The following is an 11445-nucleotide window of genomic DNA, read 5'->3' as shown; positions in this document are numbered from 1 at the left end:
CCTAACCGCACGGCCAACTCGCCCGTTAGTAAGGCTCTAAAAGAGATTTAATGTTAATGTCATTGTTTTTTACGCCCCACTAACTACTTTTTGACAGGTTTTCGGAGACACCGAGGTGCCGGAGTTTTGTTTTGCAGTTCATTTACGTGCCAGAAAACCTACCGACACGGGACTGAGGTAATACCACCGGACTGAGCCCCAGGATCGAACCTGCCAAGTTGGAGTCAGGAGGCCAGCGCCTCAACCGTCTGCGCCACTCAGCCCGGTATGTAAAGGAGAGAGCGTATGAGTCACTGGTAAGATCCCAATTAGGGCATGGTTCTAGTGTATGGTACCCTCACCAGGATCGCTTAATTCGAGAACTGGAAAAGATCCAGAGGGCAACAGCCTAGTATGAAAATGTTACAATCTTAGGGATGGTAAGACTTGGGAGTGAGGAGAGGAGTCGTTGGAGTAAGCGGTATGTTCCAAGCTGTCGGTGGAGATATAGCGTGGATGACATTAGTAGACGAATAAGCTTGATATGAAGAATTGGAATTCAAGAGGAAGAATTGGGCTAAATATTCGTTTATGGGAAGAGTAATTAGGGACTGGAATAATTTGCCAAGGGGGATGTTCCATAAATTTTCATCCTCTAGAAATCATTTAAGAAAATTCTAGGTAAACGGTTGAAAGCCTCCATGGCTCAGGCGGCAGCGCGCCGGCTTCTCACTGCTGGGCTCCGTGGTTCAAATCCCGGTCGCTCTATGTGAGATTTGTGCTGGACAAAACGGAGGCGGAACAGATTTTTCTCCGGGTACTCCGGTTTTTCCTGTCATATTTAATTCCAGCAACACTCTCCAGTATCATTTCATTTCATCTGTCATTCAGTAATCATTGTTCCAGAGGAGTGCGACAGACTTCGGTAGTCGGCACAATTCCTATCCTCGCCGCTAGATGGGGGCTTCATTCATTCCATTCCTGACCCGATCGAATGACTGGAAACAGGCTGTGGATTTTTCTAGGTAAACAGTTGACAGGGAATCTGCGACCTGGGTGTCAGCCCTACATGCAGATCGTTGGTAAATGGAAATGAGATTCATCGCACCAGTAACGTTGGATCCTTTCTCTACAAGATGAAGATCAGGTTGAATATTCTAGATCCCTTTCCCATTACCGGGAGCGTGTAATTTATGTTCGCGTTATCACACAATCAGCAGGTGCGAGCATTGAAAGTTCAAGATCCTTATCCCTCCTCTGGTAGAATAGCTTTGGAGCTTCTAGATCCTAAACCCGCTCCAGAGGAGCATGTTACCTGGATACCAGCCGCAGGAGCCATCAGTCGAGCGAGATCTGGCGGCAGGTGAACACATGGGAAGGTGGAAGTGCCAGGAGACCATGACGACTGTGCTCCAGGTAAGGCAGAATAGACCGCAGCAAGCGATAGCCTTCACAGTCAAGTAATTATCTATATTTATGTCCCACAGTAATATTTTACTTGGCTGGAAACATATATTTTTTATAATATTCCTAATTAAAGTTTATTTCCGTGTTGACAAACAAGTGTCAGTACTTTATTTATAAGTGTTATGAATCTGAATTTCGAAGTGAACGGGAAGGATGACATGCGCGTGAAACAAAAGTTAATGGTTATTCTCACAGTATAATATTGCAACCTGGGCCACAACCTCATAATACTTTTTTTCTTTCATTGTGAAATATTATACTCGGGAAGATGATGGATCATATTACTAAGTGTGAAATAACAAACCAGTTCACACGTTATATTCGACACAGTGTGGTGTAAAATTTTCGATTCACCTTCCTCGTGTCCTCGCTTCGAGTTCATCAGAATAAATTTCAGTATATGATAGGAATGTATTTCCAATATACATTATTTAACATGCAGTGTTTAACGCGCTTCCGTGCGATAGCAGCCAATGGGAGCGATACATTTCCAGCGCGCTGTTTAAGCCTTCGCTCGACCATGCACATTCTATTACAGTTGCGTTAAATGGGCTGACTCTGTGAAGTTAAATTATTCAATGTACAGTGCAAGGTGCCAAATACTACTGTTTCTGCAATTCTTACTTGGAGGCTTTAATGATTGCTACTAATTGCAAATGTTACCGAAAAATTACGTCCTTGTGATTCATAATATATGTAAAACTGGAGGTCCCGTGGTTATGATTATTATTATTATTATTATTATTATTATTATTATTATTATTATTATTATTATTATTATTATTATTATTATTATTATTGGTTGTTACGTCCCTCTAAAAACCGTAAAAGTACTTAGTGGTACGTAAAAACAATAACAATAACAATAACTACTTTTGCGGTTTCCGGCGACGCTGAGGTGCCATTATTTTGCCCCGGAGGTGTTCTTTTACGTGCCAGTAAATCATATACTACCGGACTGGACCGGGATCGAACCCACCAATAAGAGCTCATAAGACCAGAGCTCTACCGTCTGGGTATTATTATTATTATTATTATTATTTTATTATTATTATTATTATTATTATTATTATTATTATTATTTTGCTAGTTGCTTTTCGTCGCACCGACACAGATAGGTCTTATGGCGACGATGGGACACGAAAGGGCTAGGAGTTGGAAGGAAGCGGCCGTGGCCTTAATTAAGGTACAGCCCCAGCATTTGCCTGGTGTTATTATTATTATTTTGATGTTACGACAATCAAGATTGACTGGAGGCTTAATCTTTAATGATATTGGCGGCGGAATATAACGTATGTGGGCAGATGGCCTACATGTTAGGACCCTTAACGCAACAATCATCACCATCAACATCAATAATGAATGTCTCCTGTACATCTTATGGTGGTTTTTATTACTCCGCTCTAAACTAGTGCTGCCTACAAGGGAAGGTAAAATGAACTGATCAGCGCACTGCATTTGTTTCGTGTTTTAGTACAATTATGCAGTGGTGCATTGATATCCGACTCGTTGGCTGAATTGTCAGCCTACTAGCCTTCGGTTCAGAGGGTCTCGGGTTCGAATCCCGGCCGGGTCGGGGATTTAATCGCTTCTAATTAATTCTTCTGGCTCGGGGACTGGGTGTACGTGGCCGTCCCAACACTCTCCTCATCATATTCAGACAACACATTACACTACCAACCACCACAGAAACACGCAATAGTGATTACATCCCTCCATATATGGTTGGCGTCAGGAAGGGCATCCGGTTGTAAAACAATGCCAAATCCACATGTGGGACGCAGTTCGCACCCGCGACCCCACAGGTGTGGGTAAAAGCGGTAGAAGAAGAAGATTTAGTGGTACATTGATATAGTAAATAATTACTTTAAGCACGTTACCTACGTACGTTTGAAAACCAACCTTTTTTGTCTGATCGCTAAAAAATAGAAGCAAAAACACCTCTTCACATGCCACAAAGGCACTTGCAGAAGTGGAAGGTAAAGGTTTCCACTAATTCGCAACCTCAGCACTAATAGAGATAGAGTGGTTATCTCAACGCCAGGAAATAACCTGGTACTCATTTATGGTCTAGTCGGAGTGAACCTCAAGACCATTTCCATCTCCAGAAGTGATAATCTCATTCTGATTTTTTCGACTTCCTAACGGGGAATAAAACCCACGAATTTCTGAGTTATTTGGAATCGGGGATCCATCAATTTTTCGGAAATTATTAGGTTGCGGACCTGACATGTTTAAGTAAAACTTGTTCGCCTTTTAGTGTTCTATCACCTCTACTTGGTCTGAGACGGATGCTGCGTCATGACATTTGACCTCAATTATTTCGAAAACGAAAACGTATTGACCTAATGTTCAGTTTCGAGCATTAACACTCGTTAGTTCAGACAGCACAGCGCGACTTTCAGAAAAGGCGTACACGCAGCTACTGACTGCATTGTCCTTGCCATCAAGCAAATACCAGCAGCAACATTTTAAAATCAATTTACGAAGGACCTTTGGGCTGCATAGAGCCTAAGGCTATCTGGTTCTACTTTTCTTCTTCTTCTTCTCCTTCTCCCGGAATCTCTTCATTCTTCCACTTCTGATCTTACTAATACTTCTACGAAATGTTTTTATTCCTCCCCTGAAGGGGAAGGCGGGTCTCCTAGACGATGTCGCCGTCTCTCAGGCGAGGAGACTTGTATTGGAGAAGGTGAGAGGGTTGGCGACCGTGGCCTATACTAGGAACTGTCCCGGCATTCGCCTTAGTGCAGGAGAATGGAAATCCGCGGAAAACCATTCTCAAGACAGCCGACGGTGCGAACCAGCCCCCCTCCGTCTCCTGAATACAGAGGTGTAGGGCCACGGTAGAGCCATGGCAACCCCTCCTCTGCTCGTTGGCCGGTCGGAGTGCAGAGCTGTCGGACCACGGACCAGCCGTGGCCACTTGTGGGCTGAGATCCACGCTGTAACCGCCAACCTTTGATCTTTCTCGGCCGTGCGGTTTGTGGCGCGCAGCTGTGAGCTTGCATCGCGCGGGATAGTGGGTTCGAACCCCACTATCGGCAGCCCTGAAAATGGTTATCCGTTTTTTCCTATTTTCACACCGGCAAATGCTGGAGCTATACCTTAATTAAGGCCACGGCCGCTTCCTTCCCACTCCTAGTCCTTTCCTATTCCATCATCGCCATAAGACCTATCTCTGTCGGTGCGACGTAAAACAAATTGTTATGATCTTTCTCTGCTCCTTGGATATGATCAGTTTCAGCCTACATTTTGGTGCGAATGTCTTGATGTTGTCTATTCGGCTTTTTTCTCTTGTTGATCACATCTGCTGTAAGTACAGTTTCCTCAGCAACCCCCTTGAACTTTTCCAGCCACTGTGCTGTAGCTCCTTGTGGGATATTGCTCGCTTGTTGTAACTATTGCGAGTTAGTCTGTAGGCCAGTTCCAGTTTTCTAGCTCTTCCCTTATTTGTCCCTTTATCCAGCCCATTTGGTTGTATCCATTCCCCCTACATATTTGAACTTCTCAGTTCTTTTGATTATCCCACGTTTCATTTCCATCTCTCTCTCTCTCTCCTTGGTGTCTGTATTTCATGTACTCTTCTCATAAAAGACGAAGGGTTATTCATAATTAATTTCCATTTTCTCTTTCCCAATCATTCCATTCTAATTACCATCCACGGTTACCTCGGTGCGTCAGAGGCATGATAGACGAGTGACATCACTTTTTGAGTTCTCAAGGCAACCGCGTTTCGAATCTCGATCGATGCGATGGATTTTTGAAAGTAAATATGACACGACGCTATGATTCCTCATAAAATTGAAAGTCACATATCTACCTACTATCATATTAAGTCACATGAACCTACATACTTGCTTTGTTTATCTTCAATTCCTATACAGGCGCAGGTTGAATTATTTCACTGCATTTACTGGACATTGATTTAATCATTCTGAAATATTACTGTAATATTTGATTTTGGGGGTTGACTAGCCGAGGTGGTAAAGGTATGTTTGGCCCATATTGAAGGACATGAGTTCGTTTTCTCCTCAGACAGAGAAATGTAAAAACGAAAACATCCTCTTCCGAAGTACACTGATCCCATGGTTCACTAAGTCTGCATCAGAAGTGAGCATCAGGTTAGTTCCAGGAAGAAAAGGTAGCCAGACATAGAGCTAATTACTGTCTCCCCACTCAGTGCTAAGTTTATGAATAGTAGCAGGTATCCTCCAGGGTCCTTCGTGCCCTGTAACGGAGGTAATATGCTAATTTCTGTTCTTAGATTGTTCAGTCGAGCAATATTAATTAGCCTCCAGGAGCTCTCAGGTTGGAAACGTGAAGAGGCGCCACAGAGTCCCTTACCATGTATTGCAATGTAACTTAAAAGATTTTCAGTGTGTCGAACAAGTTCGATGTAAATGTTTTACTATTAACATACCTGTAAGAAACACTATTGGAAACGGAATCAAATTACACACTATTAAACAAAGAATGACATGTTGCGTTCTTAAAATAACATCATCAGATTCTATCAGGTCACGCTCATTGTTTGGAAATATGTATCTTCATTCTTATCCAAATATCTATGAAACTGAAATCTGGAACCTATCTTAATAAAGTCCTTCCTTCTCTCCCCTCCAAGTTTAGGTCATATATTTTACTGTCAATTACATTTTGTTCCTTGATTGGTTCTTTTGTAATGCAGTCGTGTAAAAAATTAGAGTCCGCTGAAGGCGGTGCAAATAGTTACTTAGGTTTAAATGAATGCGTAGAATTTGTTTGTTGATTTCCTGTTTCTTTATGTACGCAAACAAAATTTCGTTTCTGGTCCGTAATAACTGTTTGGGACGTTGATATTTTAGCCGAGGTTGTTGAGGGTTTAGCTTTTATGGGTATGTACTCGGGAACGAGCCTTAATTCTATACATTTCTTATTAAACGTAATTGACCGAGCTCGATAGCTGCAGTCGCTTAAGTGCGGCCAGTATCCACTAATCGGGAGATAGTGGGTTCGAGCCCCACTGTCGGCAGCCCTGAAGATGGTTTTCCGTGGTTTCCCATTTTCACACCAGGCAAATGCCGGGGCTGTACCTTAATTAAGGCCACGGACGCTTCCTTCCAATTCCTAGGTCTTTCCTATCCCATCGTCACCGTAAGACGTATCTGTGTCGGTGCGACGTAAAGCAAATAGAAAAAAGAACGTAAATTGATTTATCTATGCTCATTATTTTGATTTTAACTGACTTCAGCTTCTTGGCTTCGTAATTTGCCCGACTGGCTGAATAATTTCTTAAGAAGAAAGCTATACTTCCCAGTGTCGACTTAGTTAAATGTAACTTAAAACCTTTTTAGTCTGTCAAACACACAGGTTAAACATTACACACTCTAACATGTGTGTGTTGGGTATTCAGCCCGAAGACTGGTTTGATCCTCCACAGCTCCGCCAACCGCTGTCAAAGACAGCCTAAAAATCACTGAAGAGCCGTACTAGGCAAATGAGAAGTGAGGTAGTTTCTCGTTGCTTTCCTCACTGGGCTAATAGTTGCTATTACCAACAATCTGCCAAGTCCACTGAAATGCATGCGCCAACCGACCCTATGAGCGATATTTTCACACCATTCATAAGAGGGACTGGCTGCAGAAGGAATGGTATTACTAGCATCGCTTTACCTCGGCCACTTTCATACTGTCAAAGCCAAGGATGAGAATGAGACGGGTCAATGAAAATAACAAATTTATTCTAGCCCATACCAGAAGACGTAGTGCACTGTAAACACTACATCCCACCAGCAAGGGCATACACTATAACATACATGTAAAAAGAAAAAACACTGTAAAAACCTGTAAAGAATACACTATTGAAAAAGGAATACAATACGCACTATTAAACAAGTCGCACTCAATATTTGGAAATATTTGTTTATTTGTTTCGAAACACCTATGAAGTTGAAATCTGGAACTTATGTTGGTTGCTGGAGAGGAGACAAGGCAGGAGTTCATTATGATAAGTTTTAAAAAGAATAGCGTATGGCTTTTAGTACCGGGAGTGTCCGAGGACAAGTTCGGCTCGCCAGGTGCAGGTCTTTTGATTTGACTCCCGTAGGCGACCTACGCGTCGTGATGAAGATGAAATGATGATGAAGACGGCACAAACACCCAGCCCCCGTGCCAGCGAAATTAACCAATGATGGTTAAAATTCCCGACCCTGCCGGGAATGGAACCCGGGACCCCTGTGGCCAAAGGCCATCACGCTAACCATTTAGCCATGGAGCCGGACATTAAGATAAGTTGATAGGATCTGATGATGTTCTTTCAAGAACGAAACACGTCATTCTTTGTTTATTTTTATTCCTTGTAAATAATGTGTTTTTTACAGGTATATTACAGTGTAATATTTATATTGAACTTGCGTGTTTGACAGACTGGAAAGCTTTTAAGTCACATTTAACTGAGTCGACAATGGAAAGTGCCAACGGCCGTAGCCGTGTTGAAACACCGGATCCCGTGAGATCTCCGAAGTTAAGCAACATTGGGCGTGGTCAGGAGTTGGATGGGTTGCCACGCGCTGTTGGTGGGGGGTAAGGGAATGGAGGAGCGGAAAGGAACTGGCCACCCTACCGCACGTAAACTCCGGCTCAGGAACACCTCTGCGGAGGTTCGGACCTGCTTTCGGGCAGAATAACCCTTACCTACATTGCAAAGTATGACTTCTTTCTTAACAAATGTACTGCAAAGTTTCCAGCTATTTGTGCCAGACTGATCAATTCTGCTTTTCCTATTTAGCATCACTTAGTCAACTTTCTTCCAGCCTCGACTGTATAAGGTTTCTCGACGCATAAAGATTTTTATTTTCATCCTTTTCATGGTCATTTCCTTTCTTTAACCGATTATTTCGTTCTTCGAAGTGCCAAACTTATAGTCCGTCTCCTTAGCTGAATGGTCAGAAGGACCGGGGTTCAATTCCTGAAGGGGCCGGGAATTATAACCGTGACTGGTTAATTCCTCTAGCTGGAGGGCTGGTTGTTTGTGGTCATTATTATTATTATTATTATTATTATTATTATTATTATTATTATTATTATTATTATTATTATTATTATTATTTGCTTTATCTCGCACCGACACATATAGGTCTTATGGTGAAAATGGAATCGGAAAAGGCTAGGAGTGGGAAGGAAGATCCATGACCTTAATTAAGGTACAGCCCCAGCATTTGCCGGGTGTGAAAATGGGAAACCATGGAAATCAATTTTCAGGGCTGCCAACAGTGGGGTTCGAACCCACTGTCTCCCGAATGCAAGCTCGCAGCTGCACGTACCTAATTGCAGGGCAAATCCGCTCGGTACATCTAGATAACTATCCCTTTTTAACTCTAATAATCCGAGGGAAGGGGCAAAAGGCCGCGAAAATAAAGGCTCTCGAGGCCACATATACCAATTTATTCGGAAGAGAACAATAGGTGATCAAATGAAGTCGAACAGGAAATATACATTTAGGAGTCTTGTAAAAGCAAGTGGAAACAATTCCAGACTCAGATAATAATCCGATGGTCGCCAATCAATCAACCAATCTCACTCCGTCCATTCATACATAAAACCAAACTGTATGGCACAACAGCCCCGCAGAGCCATGGCCTACAAAGCGACCGTTGTTCAGCTCGAAGGCCTGCAGGTCACTAGGTGTCGTGTGGTCGGCATGACGAACCCTCTCGGCCGTTATTCTTAGCTTTGTAGACCGAGACCTCTATCTCACCGTCGGTTAGCTCCTGAATTGTAATCAAGTAGGTTGAGATCCATTCATAAATGGCGTACATATATGTATTTCTATCAAGTCTTCAGCCTGGAGACGGGTTAAATCCTCAAATACCACAACCAAAGGTTATGTGGTCATAAGGAAACCCCCCAAGAAACCTATGACATCTCGATAATGAGGTATACAAGGCATGACGAATAGTCAGGTAATTTGCCATTGCTTTCCTTTTTCTCTTTTTCTCTCTCTACATATATATATATCCTCTCATGTTGTAAGCATCTAGGAAGTCATATTTTTCCGACAGACAGAGGATACGGCAAAGGGATCATCTCGTTTTATTTTAAAGTAACAATCACCGCTACGAACACTTATTCTTCATTATAAGAGTTTATTATGCTTTAAAAGAGGAACCTGGCGTGATGTCGCGTGAGTTTTCCACAATAGAGTTGCTATGTCTAAGGTGACGTAGTAAGAGTATCGTTTGGTGGTGTGAGCAGCGATAATCAAGCTGTTTCTGTTGAGATAATGATTGTTATTTTATTATATTGTACAATCTTCCTGCAACAGCTGCAGGTTGCTCAAAGACAAAGAGTACCTTAACAACAATATATGGATATCGTATGATGTTAACGTGTAGGCAATCGAGTGAGGCAGGTCAAACATTTGTTTGAGGTCCGCAAGCATGGTTCTTGAAGATCATGATGGACTTCTGGAGTGTGGTAATCGCGATGTTATATATGAAATCTCTATTCAGCCCAAAGGTATTGCAGAAGTTGACAAAAAATGTAGGTATAGTTCCTCGAGCACCTAACATCAAGCCGATTACAGAGATGGATGAGAGCTTATACTTATGCTTATAGAAGTCCACCGTTTCTTCATAAATTCTTTTTTCTGCATCGACCTCTTCCGGCTGGTTTTCGTTGGTCTCAAATCTAATTGTTGGATCAATGATGAGATCTTCATAATGAAATCAAGATAAATCTAGAATGTTGTAACAGGTTGCAGGTTGAGCAACGTTAATACTAGCAGGGCACGTAGCTTTACATTGTAAATTGATAGAATGAAATTATTGTGAGCTTTCTAGAGTCTGCTGACTAGTATTTAGTGAAGATAATGAAGACAGTACTTTACTGCACGTTTTTTTGAAGACGGAATATGTCAGTCAATCAATACAATGTAACCCATTTAATGCCGAGCCCAAAGGACATCGAAAAACATTCTAAATATCCAACACACCTATCGACAAGGATGCCACTTGTGTATTTTCTTTCTCTTCTATAGCTGTGCATAAATAAATGTACTTTTACAGTGTTCAGACAAAATGTACGGTACTGTACGAGCTAGGTAGACTCAGAATATTCATAAGCTGGAACTAATAGACATGAAAGCAGCAAGGTGGTTTGTTGTGTGGGTTTCTGTAGTCACGTCCTAGTTGGCGAACCATGGTAAACTACTGAGTGGCCTAGTAATTGGTCCTGCGAATCGAGATACCAGCTGTTCTGGAATAGGAGTGGGCATCTAGGACATATTATGAAGCATAGACTTCCTAGTGCTCATGTGGCTAGAATTATACAAACCCCTGTGGTCCCTAACCCGTTAGAGGAGAGATTCTCACTGAGACTATGAGTGAGTAGAATAGCATCCTGCTTCACAGACCTTTTATCGAGCACACTCAGAACGTCTTAAGCAAGCCTCGGACCTATAGGAGTGACGGAGTCCCACTTCCATTTGACAGGCGAGAAACTCTTTGAAAACAACTTGGCGAGCAAAATGGAATTCAGTCGGGAGCTATCAATATTAATGGGGTTTATGGAAGAAAGAAAGTAGAACTGACTGAGTCAGCGATGCGTCTGGATGTGTTGAGAGTTAAAGATATTCGGGTAAGAGGAGGTAACGAGGAAGACAAAGAAGACTGTAAAGTGGTCTCAACAGGTGTTAGAAATGAAAGAACATTGTGTGGGGTAGAACTGTTCATTAGGAAAGTAAATGAGCGTAGACTTGTCATTTGGAGGCCTCAGGGCGTGAATTTTCTCAGTATATTCACCATGTGAGGCTGCAGATGAGGATGAAGTTGACAAGTTTTGTGAAGCACTGAAAGACATCGTAGTCAGGGTCAACAGCAAGGACAGGATAGTGCCAATGGGCAATTTCAATGTGAGCGTTAGAACTAAAGGATACGGAAAGGTGATGGATAAATGTGGGGAAGATATGGAAGTTAAAAGGAATGGGGAGCGTTTCCTGGACTTTTGTGGTAGTATGGGA

The 11445-nt window shown here is 42.3% G+C and overlaps 1 protein-coding gene across 1 annotated transcript in view; it reads left to right on the top strand.

Annotated features, from left to right (window-relative positions):
* Positions 1–1342: 1342 nt before the first annotated feature.
* Positions 1343–11445, top strand: part of Notum (palmitoleoyl-protein carboxylesterase notum) — a 151743-nt gene continuing 141640 nt past the window's right edge. Inside the window, exon 1 of the mRNA XM_067144549.2 lies at positions 1343–1395. Coding sequence (XP_067000650.2) covers positions 1351–1395 — 45 coding nt within the window. The 5' untranslated portion in view covers positions 1343–1350. The remainder of the gene's footprint in view (positions 1396–11445) is intronic.

The sequence above is a fragment of the Anabrus simplex genome, chromosome 3, assembly GCF_040414725.1.
Source record: "Anabrus simplex isolate iqAnaSimp1 chromosome 3, ASM4041472v1, whole genome shotgun sequence".
Classification (NCBI taxonomy): domain Eukaryota; kingdom Metazoa; phylum Arthropoda; class Insecta; order Orthoptera; family Tettigoniidae; genus Anabrus; species Anabrus simplex.
This window is presented reverse-complemented; position numbering and strand designations above follow the sequence as displayed.